The sequence below is a fragment of the Gastrolobium bilobum genome, unplaced genomic scaffold (assembly GCF_033153095.1).
Source record: "Gastrolobium bilobum isolate Gb01-03AN ecotype WA unplaced genomic scaffold, APGP_CSIRO_Gbil_v1 utg35430, whole genome shotgun sequence".
NCBI lineage: Eukaryota > Viridiplantae > Streptophyta > Magnoliopsida > Fabales > Fabaceae > Gastrolobium > Gastrolobium bilobum.
Window position 1 is genome coordinate 169204 of NW_026896674.1, and position 26845 is coordinate 196048.

The following is a 26845-nucleotide window of genomic DNA, read 5'->3' on the forward strand; positions in this document are numbered from 1 at the left end:
GTTTCTGAGTGTGGGCTTCTGCCACCTTCCTCCATGGTTCTCCATGCATGAGAAACCTCTCAAGTTCTCTCTTTTCTATTGATTCTTCCCTTTTAAACCTTGTAAACCTTTAGTAGAGTGTTTGGTGGGGGTGGAGTCAGCCATTTCTGAGTGTTGGTTGCTGTCTAGTGAGAGTGTGTGGGCTGGGTTCCTTGGCTTGTGTGGTTGAAGCCATTTTCTTGGTAGTTGATACTCCAAGAAGAAATCTTTGTGTAGAAAGGACTCATCTTGAAGCTCATTTTCGTGAACCCTTGGAGCCAGCACCTTGAAGCTAACTTGAGAGCTCCAAGAGCACCCCTCTTGTTCTGTTTTGAGCCTTGGGTATGTTCTTGAACCTTTGATCATGAGTTTTATGGATAAAAGTTGAGTCTTGGCATGTAAAAAGAGATGTATAGGTAACCAACAAGAACATGAACCTAAATATGTATAAAAATGCATGCTTGGACGTTAATATGGGTTAAAAGTTGAACCTTTGAGTGATATCTTCGCGAAGATGCAAAACTGCATTCTGTCGCGAAATATCCGGATATGGGGTCTTAGATATCCGGATATGGATATCCGGATATGACCCCGACAAATATCCGGATATTCTGGGAATTTCGAGACAGTGGCTGTTCTGTTCATACATAACTGTATTATGGGTTTGTGGACCCATGATTCGTTAAGTTGGACCTCGGTAATAATTAACTAAGTCAGAATCAAGGGGATTATGGGCTTATGGCTTTGTGAGAAGCCTAAAGGCATGAAACGAAGAAGAAAATGTTGTCGTATGTCTTGAACTATTAGATGATGAATGCTGATATGATTGCTGGTCTAAAACAGATTGTGATTGTGCTTTTTGTGGACCTTGAGCTAGTGTGGACTTGACTTGGATAGATTGCTTAAGAAGTAAGCTTTCGTGTCCTCGGTTTTGCCATTGTTGGTTCCACCATACCCCATTGGAGAATGGTTTATATGCATAATGTGTTTTCATGTATTGATATTTGAGATGTTGTTGAGCTGTTAAGTGCAAGTGCTTATGATATGCATGTGTTGTTCCACCTAGACGGTAAGCCTGAGTATGTGGCATCATACAAGATGGTGATTCTGTGTGTGGAGTGCAAGTGGCGTCTTGCACTGATTGTAGGTTGTAGACGTATGTAATTCCTGCATATTCTCTGGCCAGTAGGATTTTGACACACATGACATGATTATATGCTGCATTGCACTGCTTTTGGAACTTATATTGTAAACTGCTTTTGAACTTATATTGCACATGTAAGTGAGCTTGGGGTGGAGAAATCTTTGAGGACCCCTTGTCTTACTGAGATTTCTTTTTATAGATCTCACCCCACGTTTGGGGCACATTTTCAGGTTCAGGTAACTCGGGGGCTGATAGTTCGAGCGGAAGGAGGCCAGAGCTTAGCTGAGTGATGCTTGCTGATTATGATGTTATGTTTAGATGTTGTTATGTTATATTTATCTCTATATGATTATCGAGTTGAGACTTTGTTTGGGCTTTGCTGCCTTATTTGGTGAGCATGGAGATTGTCCGTGCCACATTGACTATGTTTGATTAGTTAGATTTGAGTTGTATAAACTATCAGGATTATGTCCGGTCTACGTATTGTAGTTCCGTGACTAGAAACACATTATATATTAGGTATTTTAGTAGTTGTCTATTTGCAATTTACATACAAGCAATGTTTATAAAAAAGGGTTAATTAATCAACTTGGTAAATAATAATGACGTCAAAATTGAATGAAAAGAAAAAGTTAGTTTCGCATTTTAATTAAGCGCTGCTTAATACGATGACATGTTAACAAACCAGGTATACAAGGGGTGTTACATATATCATCAAAGTCAAACCCGAGGAGCTCTGTCCATATAGGAGAAAAAAAGACAATATCAATCCCGCAGACACGGCAAGCCAGCTCGCCATGTAGGTAGTTGAGGTTCTGGTAGAAAGCCCTCACCAAAACCTCCGAATACAGGCACTTCATCTCCGCAAGCACTAGGAGATGTGTCTGATGAAGAAGTAGCCCAATGTCGAACTGCTCCAAGTTGAAGAACGCTGAATCCAGTGGTTTCGGCTTACATATTTTGCGGCTCATGAAGGACTTCACAAACCTCTCATGTGCATCAGTGTCATCCTCAAATAAATATCTGAAAGGCAAGTTCGGAGTTTGATGAACAGCAGCCTGTGGCTGAGAGGATGACGACCCATCATGTCGGTGCTTGGTCCTCTTCTCAGTATCCACCCCTATCTTATTCGAAATGCGTCTCTCAGTCATTTTGTCACAATATGAAACTGAAAAAACACAAGTACACCTGTATAAATACCAATCACAAAATAATTAACACTCAAAAAGATCATACATCAATTGTGGATACAAAAAATTAAAATCAATTTCAAGAATAAAAAATTAAATTAATAACAGCCCAATCACTATCAAAATGCAAAATGTAATCAACGATTAAACAATATTTGTGCACTTGAAAGAAACCCACAAACGAAAATCAGAATGCAAGGTTAGGGTTTATCAAAAATTAAAAAGTAAAAAAATGTACCTTTCTTGGTTTTCAATCGGTTGAAGGCAGAAATGATGGTGCACGAAGGATGATCGTAATAGAAGAAGATTGTCCAACAAAAGTGGTGAGGGAATAACCTAATTTGCCCCTTCATCAGCTATACCCGAGTAACCCTTTGTGGGTTTTGAAATTGGGGGCTACTGGGTTTTTAAAAAACCCTACCCGCGACATTTACCCGGATAGCCCCATCCCTACCTGGGTAAATAATTCATATTGATTCCCAGATTATGAATAATACCCGAGTAGTCCACCTGGGTGCTCGGGTAGTGCTATTTTTTTATACCCGAGTAACCACTTATGTACCCAGGTATTTTACTGTGTCAACAGTAAAACAGGGGCAGATGAGTGATATATTTTGGTAGAGGGGTGAAAATGTAATTAATTATTAATTAAAGGCTACAGTGGTCAAAAAACCATCTTATTCCACTTAGATAGATTAAGTGCTTGTGGATGCTCTTTTTTATAATTTCTCTTTTATAAACAGAAGTCAGAGCAAATAAGTTTTTAAAAAACTTTTATAATAATTTTTTTTATAATAAAAAAAAAAGTCAAAAACTTACAGGAAGAGTTTTTTTATGTAACTTTTCTTAAAATGAGAGTTGAGCTTTTAAGTAAGTTTTAACTTAAAATATTTATGTAACCATGGATAACTTTTAACTCTTTTTTTTAATTTTTTATAACTTTAACTTAAAAGTAGTTTTTACTTTTAAAAAAAAGGAGAGAAACACTAATCTTATGTTGTAGGAGATTAGTATCTCATGTCATAGATACAAAACATGTAGGGTCCACTTATTTATTTATTTTTTATTTTTTAAATAAGCGGGTCTTATATGCTTTGTGTGAATGACATGAGATACTAATCTCTTATAATACGAGACTAGTATTTCCCTAAAATAAAAGAAATGATACAACCAGGCTCTAAAAAGTGAACCGATTTTTGAATATTGTCGGAGTTACATACAAAAACAAGAAAATAAAAATGTAATATTTTTTTTTGTACACATGATAAAACTATAATTTTTAACCATTTATGCAGAATGACTATTTCTTTTTTCTTTTTTTTGGTGAACAAGAAGGCTTCAAGCCCAAACAAACAGATACAAATTATCTCGAAACAGAAACAGAAATGTTCCTAGCTCTAAAAACAGAACTGAAATCAGAAAAGAAAAGTCATCTAATTCCTTATGGGGAGAGAGGAATGTCATATACTCCTCCTGATCCGGATTATCCAGCGGAAAATTTGCCAACCTGTCTGCACATATGTTCCTTTCCCTGTAAGTATGAGCTAGTTGAACCGTCCATCTTTTAGAGATCCATTCTCGTATACGAGCCACAAGATGCGACTCACAGGATGCATCACCAACCTTGGTGAGCAAAGTGATAGCAGATAACGAATCACTTTCAAGAATTACCTTTCTCCATCCTCCTTCCCAAGCCAACTGCAAACCTTTAAGAATTCTCCATAACTCAGATGTTATTGCATTACAGAAACCCACTCGGTAAGAGAAAGCATCTATCATCGACCTTCTGAACCACGTAAAATTCTTCCACAAGCTGCTCTACCCGGGTTACCTTTCAAAGCACCATCAGTATTAAGCTTAACCCACCCATTCTCAGGAGGAACCCAAGAAATTAAGACTTCAGAATGAATATTATTCACAACAGAATTGTCTCTCATGTATATAACATTAAAAATCTCCACAGCTTTGATTTTAATCACCTCAATCTTATATGTATTATCTACCCCACTAGAACCATGCACTTTCTCATTCCTCCAATTCCAAGACAACTAAGTTGTTAATGCAAAAACTATTGCCCAGGGAATACTAAAAGGGCCTTTCATTTTCTGATTCAAATTGTTCACTAACCAATCATGCAAACCAGTAGAAAAAAACCAATTAGACATGACATAAGGAAAAAGTTTAAGCCATACCTCCTTGATGAACTTGCAATCTCTCAATACATGTAATAAATCTTCCTCTTCATTTTCACAAACAGAACATAGTGAATCCCCCATTTGAAACCTACAAGTTATTTTTTTGGTAGGCAACCGCCCATGACCAACTTTCCATAAGAAAAATTTAATTCTTTGGGGTTTATTGGACTACTTTGATTACTATCAGAATCAGTGAATGCTTCATAAATTCCTTTAACAGACAGCCTTGGATGCCCAGGAAGATGCCAAGATAGCCGATCAACACCATCATTGGTGGCAGGGGGCAAGTAGCTTTTTATACGGTTGATAATTTCATTAGACAACCAATTAGCAGGCCCCTCCAAATTCCAGTTACCAGATTCATCCACATATTGATTCACTTTTTTATTCACTTCTTCCCAAGGAATCAGAGTTAATGACTGATCTAACAACCTACCTGTGTTGCAAATCCAATTATCCTTCCAAAACAAAACAGTAGATCCATCTCTGATTTCCTACACCAACATTTTTTCTAGTTTCTTCCATGCTAAGCATATATAATTCCAACATCTTGAGTCCCCTGATTTAGATCCAAAGATATCAGTCCCCTCTCTATTGTTAGCATATTTAGCTCTTAACACTTGCACCCATAAAGCTTGGGGTTGAGAATAAACAACCCAAGCTAACTTAGCCATAAACGCATCATTCATGTACTCCACTTTTTTTAATCCCACACCTACCTTCACTTTAGGCTTTGTGATGGTATCCCAATTAATAAGATGCATATGCCTTTGTCTATCTGTATCCCCCAAAAAAATCTTCTTTGAATTCTCTCAATCTTCATACAAACATTTTTAGGCAACCTTCCACATTGCATTTGACAATAGGGAATTGCAGCCAACACAGACTGAGATAAAGTAACCCTGCCAGCTTGTGATAAGCATTTAGACTGCCATCCTGTAAGCTTATCTTTCATTTTGTCCACTATAGCTGCATAAGACTCCTTAGTGACTCTACCATGCTGCATCCAGACCCCAAGATAACGCCCCACATTTCTAACTCTTTTAAAACCAGCAGCTCCAGAAATATTTGAAGCAATTTCCTCTGGAGTATTTTTTGAAAAGAATATGGTTGTATTTGGATCACTAACTTTTTGTCTAGATATCTCCCCAAACAGCTCTAAGCATTTTAAAATAATTTGTAATTTCTCCATGCTAGCTTCTGCGAAGAGCATTAAGTCATATGCAAACATAAGATGAGAAACCTTTAGACCCTCCTTACCAAATGTAATAGGCTTCCATAAATTTCCATTAACCGCTGTGTTTATTATATGAGACAATTTTTCCATTGCCATAACAAAAAGATAAAGGGATAATGGGTCCCTTGACGAATACCTCTTAGATGGCTGAAACTCCTCAGTAATGCTGCCATTCCACAAAATGTTGATCTTAGAAGAAGATATTGCCTTTGTTATACTATCAATGAAATTATATTTAACAATTATTTTTCTTAATAAATTTTTACAATTATTTTTTATTCTTAAATTAAAATTAATCAATAATTATAAATAACATTAGGTGAGAGCTATTAATTTAATTTTAATTAAAAATAAAAAGATTATGAGAGAAGTTGTAAGAACCCGCACTGTTAAATTAGGAATTTAATTAATTTAAATAATTAATTATGAGTTTAGGAAAGAATTGCATAATTGACCTTGAATAATTATTAGAAGACTTAAATAATTATAGTAAGTGCTTAATAATATTGAAGTCGCTTTTCTGACGAAAAATGCAGATACCAGTTCTGCTTCGCGATATAAGTGCGTCGGTGAAGTATCCCGATAAATTATAATAAGTGTATGAATATTCCTAGAATAATATTTAGGACTGGAATATCAAGTTTGAAGTCAAAATAATGAGAACTGGTGTCAGATTTAATACTGACAGCGTGAAAATGCGTACCAAAAAAGTGTTGCAAAAAATTAAAATTAAAATATGAAAAATCTTAGAAAAATGGTTAGGTTCAGAATATGAAGTTTGGGATTAAAATGATAAGCTTAGCAATTAACGCTAGTACTGCGCGATTAAACTTAAGCGCACATATAAATACAAAGGGCACATGATCCTAGGTCAGAAAATCATAAACCTTGCATGAATTTTCTGAGCTTCTTGAGGCAGCCACCTTCCTCCACCTTCTCCCCTCCATTGAAGCACCAAGAGACCATCTTTTCTCTTGGTTTCTTCACAAAAGTTCCTTGTATGAGTGTGCTCTAGGCTTGGGTGGGTGAAAGTCTTGGCATTTCTGAGTTTGGTAGCCTCTTTTCTTGAGTGTGTGAGGGTTGTTTTCTGAGTTGTTGGAGAGAAGACCATTCACTTGGCATTTGAAGCTTCAAGGTGCCATTTAGGTAGAGAAAGGACAAGCTTTGGTTACCATTTCGTGGCTTTGTAGAACTTTATTTTTGGGACAGATTTGAGAGCTCCAAGAGCATATTTTTCTGCTGAGTTTGAGCCCCCATAGGTATTCCTTGAACATTCCCTTTGAAATTTCATGAAAATAGCTTGTTTGTGTCATGAAAAGAGATAACTTTAATCATTCAAGCTTAGGGTTGTTAATATAGGGTTGATAAGTGATTATGAACATCTATTTTGGTACAAAACCGAACCTTGGATCAATGGAAGCCATTCCCACTTCGGATTATGCAGAAAAATTCTACAGAAATATGTTCTGCCCGCGTGGTAATCGATTACTTTTCGTTTGTAATCGGTTACCATGTTCAATAATCGATTACTCTGTTTTGGGTAATCGGTTGGTAAGCGATTACCCCCTGTCAAAATGACCAGAAACCAGTTTTAATGCGTAGGAAAGTCCCCATTTGGGCATGATGTCCTAGGAAGTTTGTGTTACTGTTGGGAAGCAGTGATACCTTTAATTGAGGGACTTAATGCTTGATAATTATGAACTAGAAAAGATGTAAACGAAAAAGAAAATGTTGTCATAATGAAATGAACCTTTAGAGTATGGATATTGATGATATTTCTGATATAAACAGACTGTGATTGTGCTGTTTGGTGACCTTGGGCCAATGTGAACTCTTGGTTTGGACGGATAGCTTGAGATGTAAGCTTTCGTGTCCTCGGATTGATATGTTGCTTGTTCCCCCGACCTCCATAGGAGGGTGGTTTATATGCATGTATGCTTTTATGAAAATGATATATGCATTGATATATGACTGAGACATGTGGATATAGCTGTTGAAGTAATGTATGAATGTGATGTTAGTACTTGTACGATCAGGAAGCAACCCTGGTGTGCAAGGCATGAGGCAGCATCTCTCATGTTGGTAAGTAACAGACGTGTATAAACCCTATCATGTTCTCTGGCTAGTCAAACCGCACTTGCATACATCACATGATTAATGAATCGTAGTATTTAGCTCGTTGAGCAAGAGATTATACTGTCATGATAAAAATGTCTTAACATGAACATGCATTGAAATTACTGTTTTTGAACTTATATTATACTTGTAAGTGAGCTTCGGATGGAAGAGTCCTTGGGGACCCCTTGTCTTACTGAGATTTCTTTTTAGAGATCTCACCCCACGTTTGGGGCATATTTTCAGGTTCAGGTACCTCGGGGGTTGAGACCTCGGGCGGCAGGAGGCCGGAGCTTAGTTGACTGTTTATGCATGCTTATGTTGTTATGATTGGATGCTGACATGTTCTATATTTATCTATTATCATGTTATTTGAGTTGAGACTCTGTTGGGCTTTGTTGCCATATTTGGTGAGCATGGGGGTTGTCCATGCCACATTGATTGACTCTGTTTTATTTTAGAATTGAGTTGTATAATTGTATCAGGATTATGGTCCGGACTACGTGTTGTAGTTCCGTGATTTAGATACACACTTATTTATATTATGAGGTTATTCAGTGTAGATAGCTGTCTATTTGCAATTTACATACATGCACTATTTTGAAAAGTGATTAAGTAATCAACTTGGTTAATAATAATGACGTCATAATTAAAAGTAAAAAGTTAGTTCCGCATTTTAATTAAGCGCTGCTTAATACGATGATTTGATAACAAACCGAGTATACACGGGGTGTTACAGAAGTTATGTGAAAAATAAGTTATAAATATAACCTTCTTTATTTTTATATATTCAAAGTAGGAAAGTTGAAAAAAAAATTGTTTTATTCATCTCATTTATTCGTTTGCTGATTCAGTAGCGGAGCCACGTATTGGCTGGGGGTTGCCTGGGCCCGGGCTAAATTTTAACAAATTTTACTTATTATATATAATTATATAATTAATTATAATTTGGCCCGGATTAAAATTGTAATTTGGCCCGAGCTAAAATTAAAATATATTTGATGAAGGATTTGAGTAGGTTGTATCAAGTTATGTGTTCAATTTCAGCTTGTATATAATAAAATTTAAAAATATTTAATAAAGTTATCACTCTTTAACTTCTAAGGTCAGGCTCTCTCTCTCACCAGGTATTTGGTTTTTTTCTTCTTCCCGTTTTCAGCTTTTTTTCTCTGCCAATGGACCAAGCTAAGGCTCCTACCTTTAACCCAACTAGTTTTTAGGAATTTTTGTTCTTTCAATTTTTTTCCCCAATAAAAAGTTCATAGTGGAAAGGCACCACTTTAACGCTGATAATTTAGCACTGATGCCTCTCTTTCAATTTTTGTTCTATTCTCTGCCAATTTAGCGCTGATAAAGGCACCACTTTCCTCAAAGTGGGAGCAAAAACCTTAGCTGACTATTTATTATTTTATCATTTTATGGCACTGCCCTTTATCATCTTTGCTATATCTGTTTGTTCTTTTTGCCTGCGACCCTTGGACATTTTGAACAACATATTGGTCCCTACTAAGCAGTAACAAATTATATATAATGGATTCGATGATGCTAATTCTATTTTTTTTTAGGTGTGGGTTTTTTAAAGAGTATTATTTAGTTCTTTTTATTCAAATTTAAAGTTAGATCTACCACCAAGACACTTGAATAGAATATTATGTGAATGTAAATGTAATAAAATTTTCTCTTTTGTTTTTGTTTTGGGAGAATTAAATCATCTATTAGTGGACAATGGGCACATGTCAGATATTTTTATTTGCAAATCATCAGCCAAGTTACATGGAGATGGAAATATATAAACTCTTGGTTTAGCTTATTTGTACTTTTTAATATGAACTTGTTATGTTTTCTAGTGAGTTAATTATTGTTTAATTTTAATGATTCAGGTATGTGAAAAGGAAGCATCTTATTGATGTTACTGAAGTGTTTAGGGTACTTAATATGCTGAGAAGAAATTTCGGATAGCGAAAATTCTTTTTTACATAATGGTGCTCCTTATAATTGTCTTCAGGTTTGTCATATCCTTAAAATAGCATATGCTTATCTATTGTTTTTGGGTTTTACATTCTTACTATCTTCAGGAAGCATATTATTTTACAATTCTAAGTTTGAAGAATTAGATATTCAGGCCACTCTTCTAGGATTTTATTAAAAATGTGTACGAATGAGTTTTTCTTTATAGTATTTAATCTGAGTCATGTTAGTGAAATGTAATTTATATTTTTGTATTCAGTGTGTTTTCTGACAGAGGTGAGATTATTTAGTAAATAATTTAGATTTGTATGCTAGAATTTATAGTAAATTTTTTCCCTAATAAATTCATGTAATTACGATAAATATTTTGATATGTAAATTTTTTTGGCTCGGGCTAAATTTAGAACCTGGCTCCGCCACTGTGCTGATTTAAATTAAATAAATAAAAAATAAGAATAATTGTTATGAATCTACAGCTTTTCGTAAAGGGATGCATAATTTATAAAAAGGAAAAGTTCACCAATGCTCCTATGGTTTTTTCCATAATCACTTATGTCTCTGTGATTTTTTTATCACTTATACCCCTGTGATTTGCAAAAGGATATATTTTTTTATCACATATGCCTTGTGGTTTTTTATTTTTTACAAACCCCAGGGGCATATATGATAAAAAAAAATCACAGGGGCATAGATTATTCTGAAACAAACCCCAGGGGCATTTGTGAACTTTTCCCTTTATAAAAAGTTGAGAAAATAGGCGATCATGATCTTTTGGTAATAAGGGGAAAATAATGTATTAGAAAAAAACCGAAAATAAATAAGAAATAAAAGGGGGAAAAATATGTTTAGTAGCTCAATTGATGTATGAGAGCTGAGAAGACGTGGTAAGAGTATGTGTTCGATCTTTTCTAATACTATCTTTAGAAATGGTTAAAGCTTTAATGGTAGACTCATCCTGAATTCCGGATTAATCCATAATGAACCTTGGGATTACCGGGGGATAATATCCAAATACACACACACACACACATATATATATGAGCTTATGATTTCTCAAGCTGCTTGAGATAATCTTATCTCCGGCTACTAAATCATAACCGTACAAAGATGGATCAATGGTGATAAAGGAAGAGAAAGAAAAAGGGAATCATAACCATTCAAAGGTGAATCAATTAATATAAGAAAATAAATAAATAAAACGACGTAATTTTGGGATGCCAGAGATAAACTTATCTCAAGCTACTTGAGAAATGTTTTTCCCTATATATATATATATATATATATATATATATATATATATATATGAAAGTTATATTTACAAACTCTTACAAACTACACTATGTCTGACCGGTAATACTCATATGTATATGGAAATTACACTATGTCTGATCGATAATACTCTACTCAAGAGTATATATGCCTTGGATTTATAACCTCTATATTGTAAAAAGAGATAAGAACACTATTGTAAAACCCGACCCGATCCGGTCGGGTCGACCCGGGACCCGGTTAACCGTCATCAAACCGGTTCGGGTCAAGCATTGGACCGGTTATACATCGACCCGGTCAAACCCAGTCAAAACTCAGACAAAACCGGTGACCCGGTCGGGTCATGCATTTTTTTTTTTTAAAAAAAATTGTTTCGTCTTATAAAAAAAATGTAAAACTCACTTTAAAAACTTTTTGTAATTTTTTTTGCTAGTATACTCTTCTACAATGACTTCTTAGTTTCCAATACTGAAGCAATTTGTGGAATAATAAATTAGAGAATGTGACATATGTCATTTTAGTGTAGTTGAATTTGAAAAATATGAGTTCAATGTCATTGAGAGGTATGTTTATGAGGATTCTGAGTTGCAATTTAAATTGACATAGTAATAGCATGCATTTTTATTTATTTATGCTTCATGTTTTTAAGCCTATTTAGTGAACCTTGTTTAATTCATTTAAGATATGAAGAATATAATTGAATTTATATGTTCATATTTTTATATATCTATATATATCCGGGTCAACCGGTTCGACCAGTGACCCAGTACCCGGGTCGATGTCCGGGTCGGGTTTAACAACACTGGATAAGAATAATGTATACCGAAATAAAAATAATAAAACTTACATTAAATTTTAACCGTTGATTTTTGTATATTTAAGATTATTATTTATTAAAATTAATAAATAATTAATGATTGTAACTTAATAATAAATCACAATCGTTAAATTTATAAAAATTAAGTACGTATAAAATTTATTATTCTTATATAGTTATATCCTTCACCTTTTTCTTTTATTTCATTTCAGGAGAAGAAAAAGTAAAGTATAGAAATTGATTATACGATGTACCAAAAAAAAAAAAAAAAAAAAAGAAAAAAAGAAATTGATTATACAAATAAGTTATACTACTTCCCCTCGAGCAAATTCTTCTACTGCATGAACCCTTATTTCAGCTTTTATAATTATTATACAAATTTAATTATAGAACTGCAGGGGCATATAGGAAAATTGAAGATGGATTAAAGTTTTCGTTACAAATTAATTGATGTAAATGTATAAATCAAATTATAATTAATACGAACAACTTTTCATGGTGAATTTGAAAAGGTACCCGATGAATTGAAAAGGCACCTTCCAGAAGCTAACCCTAGCGCAAAACGGACTATGTTTCATCTCGTATATGTATATGTATATATAAATAGAGAGCGTGCTGGTTTTATCTTTGTGACACACAGATGGGAAAAGTTTCAGCTAATCGTTTCGATAACAGGGAGAGTTCCAGCAAAAGGCTTCGGATGGTTCATAATGAGCAACTGGAAGATGAAGAGGAAGAAGAAGTTAATAGTAAAGACCTTATTGGTTCTGCAACAAAGGCTTTGGATAGTTCTATTTGTGTGACGCTCTCTGACCCTGACGTGCTTGATTGCTCCATTTGTTATGAACCCTTGACTATTCCTGTCTTCCAGGTCTGTCCCTGCTTCTTTCCCATTATTTTGCTGGAAATTTCGTTTCTTTAATTATTTTTTGAATTACCCTGTAATAAACTTGTTAAGATTGTGCTTTGCATGAGCATGGGATAGGTAAATTCGTGTTATGGCAGCAAGAATTTCAAGCTTTTGTTTTTTGTTTTTATGATATATGGGAAAGTATTTCTGTTTTAAAAGCATTTCTGATTTTGTCTTAAAGCAGAATGCATGTTTAATAATGAAAGTAGCATAGCATATAAATTTGAATTTTAACCAAGAGTATGATATATATTAATTTGAAGTTTATATTATATTAATTTTAATGTAATTTTATATTTAAAAGTGATTATATTTTTATATTACTTAAGCAAAATCATTTTTTCTGAATTCACCTTTAAATATCATTTTTAAATATAAATTAAATCTTTTAATGTTTATTGTTTTATTAACATTATACTTTAAATATTGTCTTCTTGGATTGCTATTTGCTTTTTTTTTTAGTATTAATTGACAATAGCTTGATGATGTTTTCCACTGGCCAAGGTTTTTTTTCGGCAATACATCGTTATTTTTTTGTGTGAATGTGTTTCTTTTATGGGGAAAACTTTTATTTTTTTTAAGGATAAAATTTTGTATCATTTTAAATCATAATTGTTGATTTCCATCTTAAGACAAACATTTTTTATAAACACAAACATTTTTCCCTTCTTTTATAATTTCAGATCTTTTGACGGTAATACTCGCAAGCCTATTCAAAAGGAAAACAACTTTTTTTCTTAATTTATTTTGCTCTAGCTTATGATGCAAACTTTGGTTATAACATGACTTTATTAATTTTCATGTTGCAATTCAGTGTGAAAACGGTCACATTTCTTGCTCTATTTGCTGTTCTAAAATTGGGTACAAGTGTGGCATGTGCTCAATGCCCATTGGCTTCAACCGTTGCCGAGCCATTGAGAAAGTATTGGAATCTATTAAAATATCATGTCAGAATGCAAAGTATGGTTGCAAAGAGACATTAAGTTACAGTGACAAGAATAACCATGAAAGGAAATGCATACATGTACCATGTTCCTGTCCGATTTCAGGTTGTGACTTTGTTGCCTCATACAAGGAGTTATCCATTCACTTCAGCCATGAACATGGGGCTTCATCAACCCAATTTTCATACAATTACTCTTTCTATGTCTCATTGAAGTCTGATGATGATGAAATCATTATTCTTCAAGAGAAAACTGATGGCAAAATGTTTATTCTCAACCATAATGTTATGCGCCTGGGTAATGTAGTCAATATTAGCTGCATTGGGCCTAACTCTCATCATTATGATATCATAGCTAAGTCTTCGGGGTGCAGTTTGAAGTTAGAGGCTGCTACTAAGAACGTTCAAGGGTGCATTTTAGATGCTTGTCTCTCATCAGAGTTTCTTATGATTCCTTCGAATTATTTTGGTGGTTCTAAATATCCTCTCAAATTGGAAATTTGCATTAAGCGCAACTACAGTGCTACACATTATGAACGTCCATAGGTCTCAACAGGAGGAAATCATTCTTTGGTGTTGGTTAATTTCTTATTTGTTAGTGTGGTTTTTTTCATTCCTTGTGCACAGATTAAATGTGCTTTACTTGCACCATTAACATTAAGCTAGCAGACGAGTAATGTTGCCCTTTTGAAGAATGAAAATGAAATGGAAGCAACCATTAACATATAAGATTTGATTATTACTTTCGGTTGTAGGCCTGGCTAGCTTTTGGTTCTTTTTTTGCTTTCACAATTATTTGTGTCATGGTTCCAAAACTCTTCCTTTTGGTACTTATCGATAACGTTTTCCTTCTTGTTTTATCGGCTAGAAGGAGCTTTATTTCACTTTTCCACCTTCATATTATGTTTTTTCCAAATAAAATAAACCCAATTGTATGCTAGAGACAACACATTAATTATTTGAAATCTCATTCTCATATATACCCCAGTTACTGTGAATAAGGTGATAAATCAGAGACGTTGATAAGTTCACGACAAAAAATTGATAATATTATTAATGATTTATTCATCAACAATATTCCAATTCAATACACAAGAAGATATATAATTTTGAAACATGAGAAACAATACATGATGCACATTCCTACTACCGTCTAACTCATAATGACAATTCTGACTGCTATATAGACTAGCAATATATAAACCAATTTTGTTTGATCACCCATACACAACTTGTACAAGAGCCTCTCAAGGATAGCCTTCTCAATCTTGCAATGCTCTATAGAAAATTGATGACCATCCGGTTCCAATGCATGCACCATTGCGAAAATTATAGGGTATTACATGTGTAGGTACAACAGACTAATAGGAACGCACCCCGTCAACTGCTATTGTGTTGAAAAGGGGAAAAAAGTAATTTCATCGTCGCAGCCAGTGATTAATATGTCTGTGCAATATGAACAACCCTTGTTCTATTTTGTTGTAAAAACTTTTTTAATGAATGGAACTAATTTATCTACTACATGTTGAAGAATTGAAGATTGAAGCAAAGCAAGAAGGGTTAGATGCATATAGATTTTTTTGTAACACATTGGTTATATCACTATCTATCATCCTAAGTTGCATAACATGTATTTAATGCATTTCATATTAAAAAATAAGAATGTGTAAAGATATGACTTTAAAAGTTGAAAATTCGTAGTTTAATGAATTTCAATAGTTGCTCGATAATGTGCTCGATGTGCGAGCAAACTAGCAAGCTAAATAATTCAACTCGATAAAATGCTCGATGTAGCGAGCAAACTTGCAAGATGAATAATTCAGCTCAATGAAATACTTGATGTAGTGAGCATTCTAACGAGCAGGGTCGTGAATCATTTAAAACACATTTCTCTCTTCATTCTTTACAACACTTTTCAGAAATCACTCCCTCTCTATGAAAATATCTCTCTCATCATTTTTAGTATTCTTCAAGAATCAAAAGCCATCTTTGTGAGATTAAAGTCATTGAAGCTCCATTGTGTAAGAACTATAAGTGTGTGAGAGTGAATCTCTTGTTCCCATCATCTTTCTCCAAGAAAACTCCAAATCTTCATCAAGATTTTTGTTAATTTGAACCCTAAGCACTCGGTGTTCTTGTTGCTAAAATTTCTGCACAATTTTTGAGTCTTGTTATGAGATTTGTAACTTTGTTCATTGTTCTTCAATATTGGAAAATTGGAAGCATTTCTTTTGGAATCTAAATTCAAGAACCAATCTACATTTCTCTGTTCTTGTTGTTGAAATTTTGGATTCTTGTATAAGCAACTCAAATTAGATCCTTGTGAATCTCCATTGTGGTATATTCTAAGAAAACTCATTTTTCGCTGTTATTCTTTGATTAGAAGAATTATTCTAAAATTATGAGATATCTTGAGTAAGTATTTTGAATCTGATTTTGTGACTTCAATTATGTATATTGTTGAATCTTAGAATTCGTGATTTGTATACTGGTTTAATAATTTTATTGTGATATATCCAAGTTCTTTGTTGCATCAATTTTAGAGATTTTAATACATATATCCTTATCTTGATTTTCTGCATTTATCATATAATCTTGGAGCTTGGTTTGTGCTATATGTGATATATCTAGTGTGATAGGACACTGTAATTTTTTATTAATTCACTTGTGATAAATCTGAAAGTCTGTATTGGTTGTTAAAGTGAAGTGATTGTGTGTGTGAGAAATCTGTCCTAGGTATGTAAGTTGGCGACCCTTTGCTTGGTTTGAGATTGTTTCTCGATGCTTGAATCCTCAAGATTCCACTAGGGAGCGTGGAGTTCTTGTGTGAGAGGAGTTGGTGAACTCGTAAGAAAATTCTTGAAGCTTGGAGTAGTTTAAGCACTAAGAAAGTTTTTGGTAATTTGATTAATAGCGTGTGTGATGCGTGCTTCTAAAATGTTATTTTTCAATAAAATATCGCAGGTGCTTTAGTTTGGATGTAACATCCCTTTACACAAAGGGGTGTGAACCAAGATATATTATGTGTTTTTTTTTGTGATTTAATTTCTGAATTTTCTGTATAGAGACTGAAAGTAACATTATTTTTGGTTTATCAATTATGTTTTCTGTTATATTAAAAGTGCTGTAAAAATTGCCTGTTTACATTTTCCATAAGAAAGTTTGTTGTTGCATTTATAGAAAAATTACTCTGTATAAAAGGTCAAGTGGTATGTGTTCTATTAATATACATCTATAGAAATTAATAGGATATATAGGGACCTAAAGTAAAATAGTAAAATTGTTATATTTGTGTGACTGTAATCTGAAGTGAATTTGCAAATTAATTTGAGAAAAGTCAATCTAAACGTGTTGGTGTGCTGATTGAACTCAATAGTTCAACTTTGTCTAGACTGTACAAATTTAAAGATCTATTAGCAAAAAGTTTTTTCTGAAAAGTAAGAATACCTATTGACCCCCGAGGTGTTCCGCAAGTGTCTTGTGTAAAAAGTCATTTGCCCAACACTACACACACATAAAAGTGTATAGAGTCGATGCGGGACCATGTGAAGAAAAGAGAAAGAAAAAGAAAATATGCGACTCATACATTTTTATGTACGTGTAGGAGATAAACTTGTCTAGTACATAAACATTAATCCCTTGATAAATATCTGCAAACCAATTACACAAAGCATAAGTAAAATTCAAAAGTAAACTTAAGAGATATATATTCTCTATTTCGTGTCCACAAATCAGTAACTAGAAAAAGTTCAAGATTTGCATACCAGAGAGAAAGGCAGAAATCAGCAAGGAAATCACCAAGGAAGGATCAAGGTTGTGGTTCTTGAGCACTTATGGTGTAACCGAGAATGTCACTAGCAAGTTCAAGATTGAGAGGCTTGAAGGACAGACCCCTATGAGATGAATAACTTCAACTTTTTTTATGAGGTCAGATCCAACATGCAAGAACAAATAGAATCGGCTTGAACTGAAAGTGTGTGAAAACTGAATTGTATTGATCTAAAAACTCAACCACAAAATACAAGAAGGAAAAGAATATATATACATCAAGCTCCATAAACGAGGAGAACGAACTAGCTAACAAACTAACTGAAAAAGTAACACACTAAGGGGAGGTTTGGTACGTGGCTTTTGGTAGGATTTTCGGAAAACTGATTTTTTTTAAATTTTAAATTTTTAAATATTATCATAAACTGAATGTAAAAATCATATTTTTGAAAATCGAGATTCCGGACAAAAAAAAATTATCCTCTACCAAACGCCCCCTAACAAAAAATAAACTTAGCTAACCAGTTTTTAAGTTATGATGGGCTGGGCTTTTTTGAGCCCAAGTCTTCTAAGCCTAGTAACAACTTTTGCCCCACAGCTACTCCTATTTTGTATGCTCCCGTGGAGATCTACAAAGATGCTAATAGAACAAGAACGTTGAAAAAACAGAACAAGCACAAAAAGTCTTCAATCAAATTCAAGATCCAGACATAGTCTCATTGACATGTCTTCTCAAAAGATAAGGTTCTCCTCAATCATTATAAAAGGGAAGGAGATACATTCAACCTAAAAATAAATGTTACTTTAGATAATGATAACGAAACATCAAGTCTAATTTTAAGAACCAACCGTGATCGAAACCTAAAAAATCAGACAAGATAACGAAATCAATTTGAGCTTTATTGCTAAAACTACAATGTTTGAATCTCTTAAAATGGTTGAGATTCAAGATTGATTTTATTTCCACTCACTCCACTATTTGAATTGCTTGGAATGGTTTAGGGATGCTGACACCATTATTTCCACTCACTCCATTATTTCAATATATGTATATAGAGAGAGGTAGGATCCTTTGACACTGAGAGCCGTTAGATCAAAAAAGATCAACGATTCTGATTTGCAAGCATGTGACACTATTGATCTTTATTAATCTAACGGCTATCAGATTAGGTGTCAAAGAATCCTACCTCATATATATATATATATATATATATGGATTTAGTGAGTATACAGTGACTGGATGTAAAATTTGGTCCAGTGCACTAAGTTATCTCACGAGAACACAGTTATAGTAAAATTTGTTACTATGTTCCCTCGGGAGAACACCATTATAATATTTAGTGCACTAAGTTCTCGCGGGAGAACTTAGTGCACTGGACGGTCTAGTGACTGAATTTTCATTTTTCCATATATATATTCGTAATTCATCACTCATTAACTTTATCCAAAAATATGAGTGTGATCAGTAGAACTTTTCATGACACGATTGTTCCATTTGAAATGAAAGAGAGAAGGACCTACGGGAGGGAAGAATTGCATAACATGAAGAAGGAAGAAGAGCATAACATGAAGAAGAAAGGAGAAAGTTGAAGTATTAAATAAGATAGAAAAGTAAAAAACAAAAGGCTTCCAAAATAGAGATACACACAAAAATATTTAGGAAAAACTTCAAAAAAACTCCCTATGAATTTTCTCAATTATCACTTACCCACTCATAAATTTTTTGAATCATTTACATCCTTATTTAAATTTTGAGGAGGGGTAAATGATTATAAGCAAAATTATCGGAGAATTTATGAAGTTTTTCCAAAATACTTCAGAGCTCACACCTACTCAACAGTTACAGTTTTCAACTTTAAAACTTCACTAATCTTAATTTTATCAATTATTTAATCTTAATAAATTTATATTAAATCCTATATTAAATGAATAAATTTTATTAAGTTTAAAGTAAAATCTAAGCCATTAAATTTAAATTTTCATTTAATATAAGATTAAATATTACTTTAGTACTCCGTCCAAATTTGTGACCAAATTTGCGGAAAAAAAAATTTAAGCTCCCGTCCCATCTTAAATTCTCGTGGTCTCTCTCACAATCCAATTTTTGATTTTCCCGTTTTATCCCTGCTTTAATTTTTATTTTCCATTCTTATCCTCTCACATGTGAGTGGGAGTAGCTAGCAATTCTATGGGCCCAGACCATAACATTTTTTCTCCAAATCTGCATAGCTTAAGGGACAGGTGGCAGGATTTTGACTAAAACTAATTTTATTTAATCATATATCCATTATATTTTCAAATTTATATTAGTTTTTTTTCAACCGATTTATCTAATTAGTCTAAATTCTAGTACTGTCGGACCAATTGAATTGGGTGTCATTCCCAAGACTATGTTAGCCCCTTTTTTATTCTTTTAACTGGTTCATCAATTGCCTAACTAATACAATTTAAATTTATTGGGAGCTGCTCTTCCAAAATTATATTAGTCATTTAATGTGTTTTCTTAGCCATAACAAGTTAACAGCACAATGCGTTATTTCAAATTATATATTTTTCTGAAATATAGAATAACACAAAGCTCTAATTTAATTTTGTAAATTATTTTCACATATTACATAGTTTGTGTGTGAAATTTTTATTATTTATAAATATATATAAATATAATTAATAAGAATTATAATTTTTATGGAAACTAGCTCTAACGGTTATATTTTCTAAAAAAGAAAATAGTTATTTGACCGTTTAAAATTAATTGATTATGAAAAAAGTGTATTTGATCAATATAATATTTAGCCAGGCTGAAAAGGTATTAATTTATTATTATTATTATTACAAAAAATGATATATTAATTTTTTTAATAAATATTGCTTTCGTATATTATAGTACATATATTTCTCTTTCTATTATTATATAAGGAAAGGAATCAATGCATTTTTATTTTATTGTATATGAAAATGTTTTAAAAAGTGGATTATTATGGTAGATGTTAATAACAATATATAGTCATAATTACAAATAATTTAAAGATGTATGTAACTTCTTTAATTTGTGTTTGGTCAATAACAGTCATAATTACAACATGTGAACATAAGGTGAACAAGTATTTATTTAATATTACAATAATATAAAATGATAGTATTCTATTTTTGAATTAATATAACTACTATATATTACAATACATATTGCTGTTCCTTTTGTTATTTGAGGACAGGAACAAATAGTCATAAAATTACAAAGAGCGTTACTTTTTGTGAGATGGAGAAACCCCCGATTGATGAACAGGGAAATGTGGAAGGAACCAGTTCCAGCAGCACCATCAACACCACTCGGCGTCCGAGGAACCCGATTGAGGAATTGGAAATGCTTGGTTACTTGAGTGATACAGAAGAAGAAGAAGAAGCAGAATATGTGGAGAGAGAAGAAGAATTTGATGATGAAGAAGTAAATGAAGAGGATGATGGTGATGAAGCGGAAGAAGATATGAACAATGATGAGGCCAATGATGGTTTTGTTGTAGCAGGTGTTGATAGAAAAGTTGTTGTGCCAACTTTTGAACCAAAGGTTTCAGATAAGTCCATTCAAGCGACTCTTTATGACCCTGACGTGCTTGATTGCTACATCTGTTCTGAACCTTTGACTATTCCAGTTTTCCAGGTTTGTTTCCTTCATGCATATCAATTCTTAATCTTTTCTCTTTGAATTGTGAATATTTGGGGTCTTTTGTTGTTTATTTATGATGTGGTTAATGTTGGTGCTACTTTTATTGACTGCTTTGGAACTTGGGAAGGCGACTAGGGTTTGTGAATGGTGGGTAAAGTGGAAAGGTGATCGCGACATAAGGAAAACGTGTAGGCAGCCACATATTTGATTATCAGTAACCCTAGTGTCAATATTCTTAATATACTTAACTTATCTTGAATCTCAAAATGGGGCTATAATCAATGATCAATTTAGAACACCGTCAACTTTTCCATTTGTGCTCTACATAATAAAAGATCCATCAAGTTGTTAGCAACAACAATGTAAATTTTGTAGAAACTTTTCGTACATGCATATATTTGTACATCAGCTAATAAAAATTCTACGGAACCACCTGAACTATTATCCATTGAGCACCTCTAACAACCTATCTCCTAATATATTCTTGCATATATATTTTTGCATATGCATATAACACCTACACATAGTGCTATGGGTAATCATTCTTCTAAGTTGGGGCTCGTTTCTCATGTGCAGATTTCCTTAATTAACATGTAACATATCCCTGTGTTTCTAAATTAACCTTGTCATTAAGGTTAAGATCTTGATGCACATGACAAAGCTCATCCGAGGGTTCCCAAGTGTTGGATTGAGCGCTTACAACTAGCTCAAAAACTATAGCTTTTAGTTAGAGCGCAATTCTTTTAGTTAGAGCGCTTACAATCTGACTCTGACCCTACATTGGGACTTGCCAAGGCCGGATGCTGGCCTCACCAATACTCCCCCTAACTCCTGTCTTCTGTACAGTGTCATCACAGGTAATCGAACCCATGACCTTGGCTCTAATACCAAGTGTTGGTTCAAGCGCTTACCACTAGGCCAAAAGTTATAACTATTAATCAGCACGCAACTCTTTCTACTTACCTCTACCATCCCAAGCACCATGGTTTGATCTGACTATGACCCCATACTAGGACTTGCCAAGGCCGGATGTTGGCCTCACCAACACCAGGTACTGTCTTCTCGCATTGCGTGAGATCAATAAATAAGGTGTTGGTGCCAGTCACGTCCCTTAACCTGTATCATGCATAAAGCAACAACAGTAATAAAAGCTCAACAACTTTGTTATCATAAGTAAATGGAGGTAATTCAATAACGGAAGTGGATGATGAACCAAGAAAAGGCTTAAGGACGATAACATGAAACGTTGGGCTAATTTAACATCTGTCAAGAACCTTTAAACGATACGCAATATTGTTGATATCTCTCTATCGGGAAGCGGTAAAAAAAACTGCTTAGAGAGCTATTATTGTATCAATGAGCAACTAAAATTTTCTGATACATTGGAGTTTAATCAGCACCAAATCACCTTTCTTATAAATTCTTTCACGTATGTGTTTGTCTACCTGGTTCTTGATTTGGTTCTGAGCACGAGTTGAATTGAGTTTGAGGCTATGGAAAAGATCATTTTGATAGCAAAGAATGCATTCAATGGCCTGTCTTTGAACTAAGCCATGACAGTAATGGGAAATAAAGGTTAGTGGTTGGCGATTGAGGGTTTTGAAAGGATAAATTCAAATTGAGGAATGAATTGTAGTATTGTAGTGAAGTTTTGCCCATCTTAAGAAGGAGACTCATTTGAAGTTGTGATCATGGCAGAAGGCTCTCAGTATTGCTCAAGAGATTGATTCCTCACCTTAGTCTGGTTGTCAGATTTAAGATGATAAGTTGAACTTGTGTGAAGTTTTGTGCCACTCAACTTGAACAATTACCTTTAAAAATGACTTGAATATATGTTGTCTTTATTTGAAACCAAGGATTTTAATGACCATATCAACAAAAAGATTAGAGACTACACAAGCTATATATATATAGGAAGTTTGGGACCAAAAAGGTTTTACTTTGTTAGCCTATCAATAACAATTGAAATGCAAGTAAAACCACTTGAAATTGGTAAGCTAGTGATGAAGTCCAATGTTAAATCTTAAAACACGCCTTTAGGTATGGGAATGGGTATGATAAGGGTCCCATTGGAACTTATGTGGATGTCATAATGCATTGGTATATGGTACAAAGCAAAAAGGCAAAGCAACTTGTGTGGGGTACCAATGTGGCCTCCCATAGGAGTTGAATGAGATTCGAGTAAAATAAAGTGTTAGATTTGTATCTTTTCTTGTGAAACAAAATGTCACCCTTAAACATGGCATCAGGATATGCACAAGGGTCAGTTAAAAGCTATTGTTGAACCTTTATAAGGTCTGCATTAAGGTTATTTTCTTGTCAAAGAACAACTATATCGAAGATAGGTTCTAAGCACATGGCTAGGGACGAACTTTCCAGATCTTCATCAAATTGTCGTGAAAGGGCATCTTCTATGATATCAGTGCAACTAGATTTATACTCTATGGTAAAGCTATAATTAAGGAGTTTTGAAACATTCTTATGTTGTGGAGGTGTCTGAATTGTTTGAGACAACATATCCTTAATACTCTGGTGATTTGTTCAAATAATGAAAGTCTTTGACATTGCTTTTTCACATTTACATAATTTGGTTACTGATGAAGCCATTGCTGCATAATGGAGGATAAATCTTCGACAATAGCCCGTTAAACCAAGAACATCTAAAGTTGCTTGGCATTGGCTCGTTAGGGCCACTCTTCCATTGCAAAAATTTATTTGGGTCCACACTTACACCTTGAGGTTACAACATGTGACTGAGGTATTCAATCTCTCGAACCCCAAAGGCACACTATGAGAGTTTAACGAAGAAATAATGCTGAGAGAGACACTAGAGAATCATGCTAACATATTGTCCATGGAGACTAGGATCACTGTTACATATCATAATGTTATCGAAGAAGACAATGACAAATTTATGAAGGAATGGCATGAAAATGGTGTTCATGGCCCCTCGGAACGTTAGCATTAGTTAGCCCAAATGGCATAACCTAAAATTTGAAGTGTCTCTTGTGTATTCTAAAAACAATTTTATGCATATCATTTGGCAAGTTTTTAATCTAGTGATGCCCTGCACATAAATCCAGTTTAGTGAACATGGTGGCACCCAACAATTCATCTAACAATTTGGCAATCGTGCATTTTAGGAAGCAATATTTCATTGTTATGTAGTTTAGTGCATGGTAATATATGCACATTCTACAACTACCGTCTTGTTTTTTTGACAAGAAGCATCGATGATGAAAACGGGCTTGTAATAGGTTGGATGAATCCAGATTATAGTAGTTCAATAACCTCATTCTCAATCTTTTTCTAATGACGAAGGTATTGATAAGGTCTTACTGTGACAGGCTTGGAATCTTGTAGCAAATGAGTGGCATGATCCATTCCATGAAATGAAGGCAGCTCGCGTGGAACATGAAACAAAATATGACAGTCAATGACAACTTGCCAATTCTCCATCAAAATATTAGATTTTAAGGGATATGATCAACTTACACAGGTGTAAGACTAATAAATTTGTGTATACTTCTCATACATGCATACATCAGAGTACAAGACCCCTATATAAGCTTGTACATCAGCTAACCGAAAATACTCTATGTAACCACCAGAACTACTACCTGCTGAGTAGGGTTGCCAAAACGGGCCAACCCGGCTCAACCCGCGTTCAACCCGAAATAACGAGCCGGGTTAGGGTTGGCTCGAAAACGAGTCAGAAAACTCAACCCTTGGCTCGAAAAAATGGAAAATAAAATAAAATTCATTGATACTATAAATTCTAATTTTTTTTTCTAAATTATTAATTCATTCAATACAAAGACATTATACAGATAAACCATAGAAAATTTCGTTTGCATTTGGACTTGGATTTATTGGCAGTTGGCACCACATTCACACTGTCACACATACTATAAAAAAGGTCCTTAATGCACGGTTTTGGACTTATTGGCAGCTGCAGGATATTTTCGTTTGGGTCTTTGAAATTGGGATTTTAGGTTTTAGCTTTCCACTTTACCTCCATTAATTTTTATACTTTTATATTAAAAAAAAAACCATAACCCACGAGCCAACCCGTTTGACCCGTGGGTTGACTCGATTTTTTTGAGTTGAAACGAGTCGGGCTGACTCGAGTTACTAACTCATTTTTCCTAACCCAACCAGCTCATTTTAGCTGAGTTATGATGGGTTGGCTCATTTTTGCCAAGCCTACTGTTGAGCACCTCTAACAACCTATCTTTAAATATACGTTGGAGCATATATTTTTGCATGTGTATATTACATGTACATATGCACAAAGATGCGAACCGGAGTAGTGGTAAAACTGTTCTTTTATGACTGAAAGGTCAAAAATAGCCTCTTTGCAATTATGAAAGGGTAAAGCGCGTATAAGGATTACTTCCACCCTATATTCGCTAGTCGAATTTAACGGGAATAGTTTTTATATAAGAACTGAAGTGGAGGACATGAGAAATTTTTATTAGATTTTAACACCCCTCACTTGTTAGTCATTTGTTGATATTGACACTTGATGATATTTTATATTGGTCATGGTTTTTCTGGCGCTATTTTGTCCCATTTATTGTGTGTTTCTTTATTTTGTTGTTTGGCTTGATTCTTGTTCAGAGTTTTGAACATCTGACTACTAACTTATTTTTTTATGTTGATTATCTTATACAATGCAAAATCTAATATGATAGTTTATTTCTTTGTGATTGTGTCTTCAATTCAGTGCATCAATGGGCATATTGCTTGCTCCTCATGCTGTTCCAAACTTGTGCATAAGTGTCCCTTCTGCACAATGCCAATTGATTACAACCGTTGCCTTGCTATAGAGAAAGTACTAGTGTCACTTCAAACAGCATGCCAAAATGCAACATATGGTTGTGATGAGATAATAAGGTACAACAAGAAATATGAGCATGAGAAGACATGCATCTACGTACCATGTTCATGTCCACAACTAGGTTGCAACTTTGTTGCCATGTCAAACGACTTATATCTCCACTTCAAGGAAAATCATATGAATGAGGAAATTAAATCATTTAAATATGATGAATTTTTCTCTGTCTTGCTAAGCCGTAATGAGGACACCATTGTTCTTCAAGCGCAAACTGATGGCAAACTGTTTGTACTAAAAAATAAGGTATTTGAGAATCTGGGTAATGCAGTGACTATTTGTCACATTGGACCTAATTCACTATACCCGGTTTCTCATTATGAAATTAAAACAAAGTCTGAGGTGGAAAACAAATTTCTACACTACCGTTCTTCTGCCAAAAACATTCAAGGCCGCACATTTGTCATATCTTCATCAACAAAGTTTCTTTTGATTCCATTGGAATTTTTCAATTCTAATGGACAACTCGTACTGGAAATTCGCATAAGTTTATCTCACTTAAAGTTGAAGGCAGTCCATTTGTGTTAGTGGTTTACATTTGTATTGGATATGGAAATTATTTCTGGGGTTGGTTCCTTTATGCATTGCTTCTGTTAGAGTGGATTTGTATTTTACTTTAATTTTCTAGTTACTAAAACTGTGTATGCTTTCGAGTTAGTTTGAACTGTTGTTATTGTGTGTACTCTCGAGTTAGTGGAAAGGTGTATCTTTCC

At 34.0% G+C, this 26845-nt stretch overlaps 1 protein-coding gene across 1 annotated transcript; it reads left to right on the forward strand.

The window, feature by feature from the left end:
- The first annotated feature begins 12543 nt into the window (after positions 1-12543).
- LOC133301390 (uncharacterized) lies at positions 12544-26660 on the forward strand. The gene is made up of 4 exons (XM_061501021.1): positions 12544-12824; positions 13678-14344; positions 20787-21229; positions 25965-26660. The coding sequence occupies exons 1-4, from the start codon at positions 12594-12596 to the stop codon at positions 26658-26660; spliced, it is 2037 nt and encodes a 678-aa protein (XP_061357005.1). The 5' UTR covers positions 12544-12593.
- The last annotated feature ends 185 nt before the right edge of the window (positions 26661-26845 follow it).

What these genes read in the sequence shown, in the direction of transcription:
- LOC133301390 (XM_061501021.1), top strand. Translation starts at nt 12,594, where the DNA reads ATGGGAAAAGTTTCAGCTAATCGTTTCGATAACAGGGAGAGTTCCAGC. An exon ending in TGACTATTCCTGTCTTCCAG is followed by an intron (nt 12,825 to 13,677) that starts GTCTGTCCCTGC and finishes GTTGCAATTCAG; the next exon opens with TGTGAAAACGGTCACATTTC. An exon ending in CAGTGCTACACATTATGAAC is followed by an intron (nt 14,345 to 20,786) that starts GTCCATAGGTCT and finishes ATTTGAGGACAG; the next exon opens with GAACAAATAGTCATAAAATT.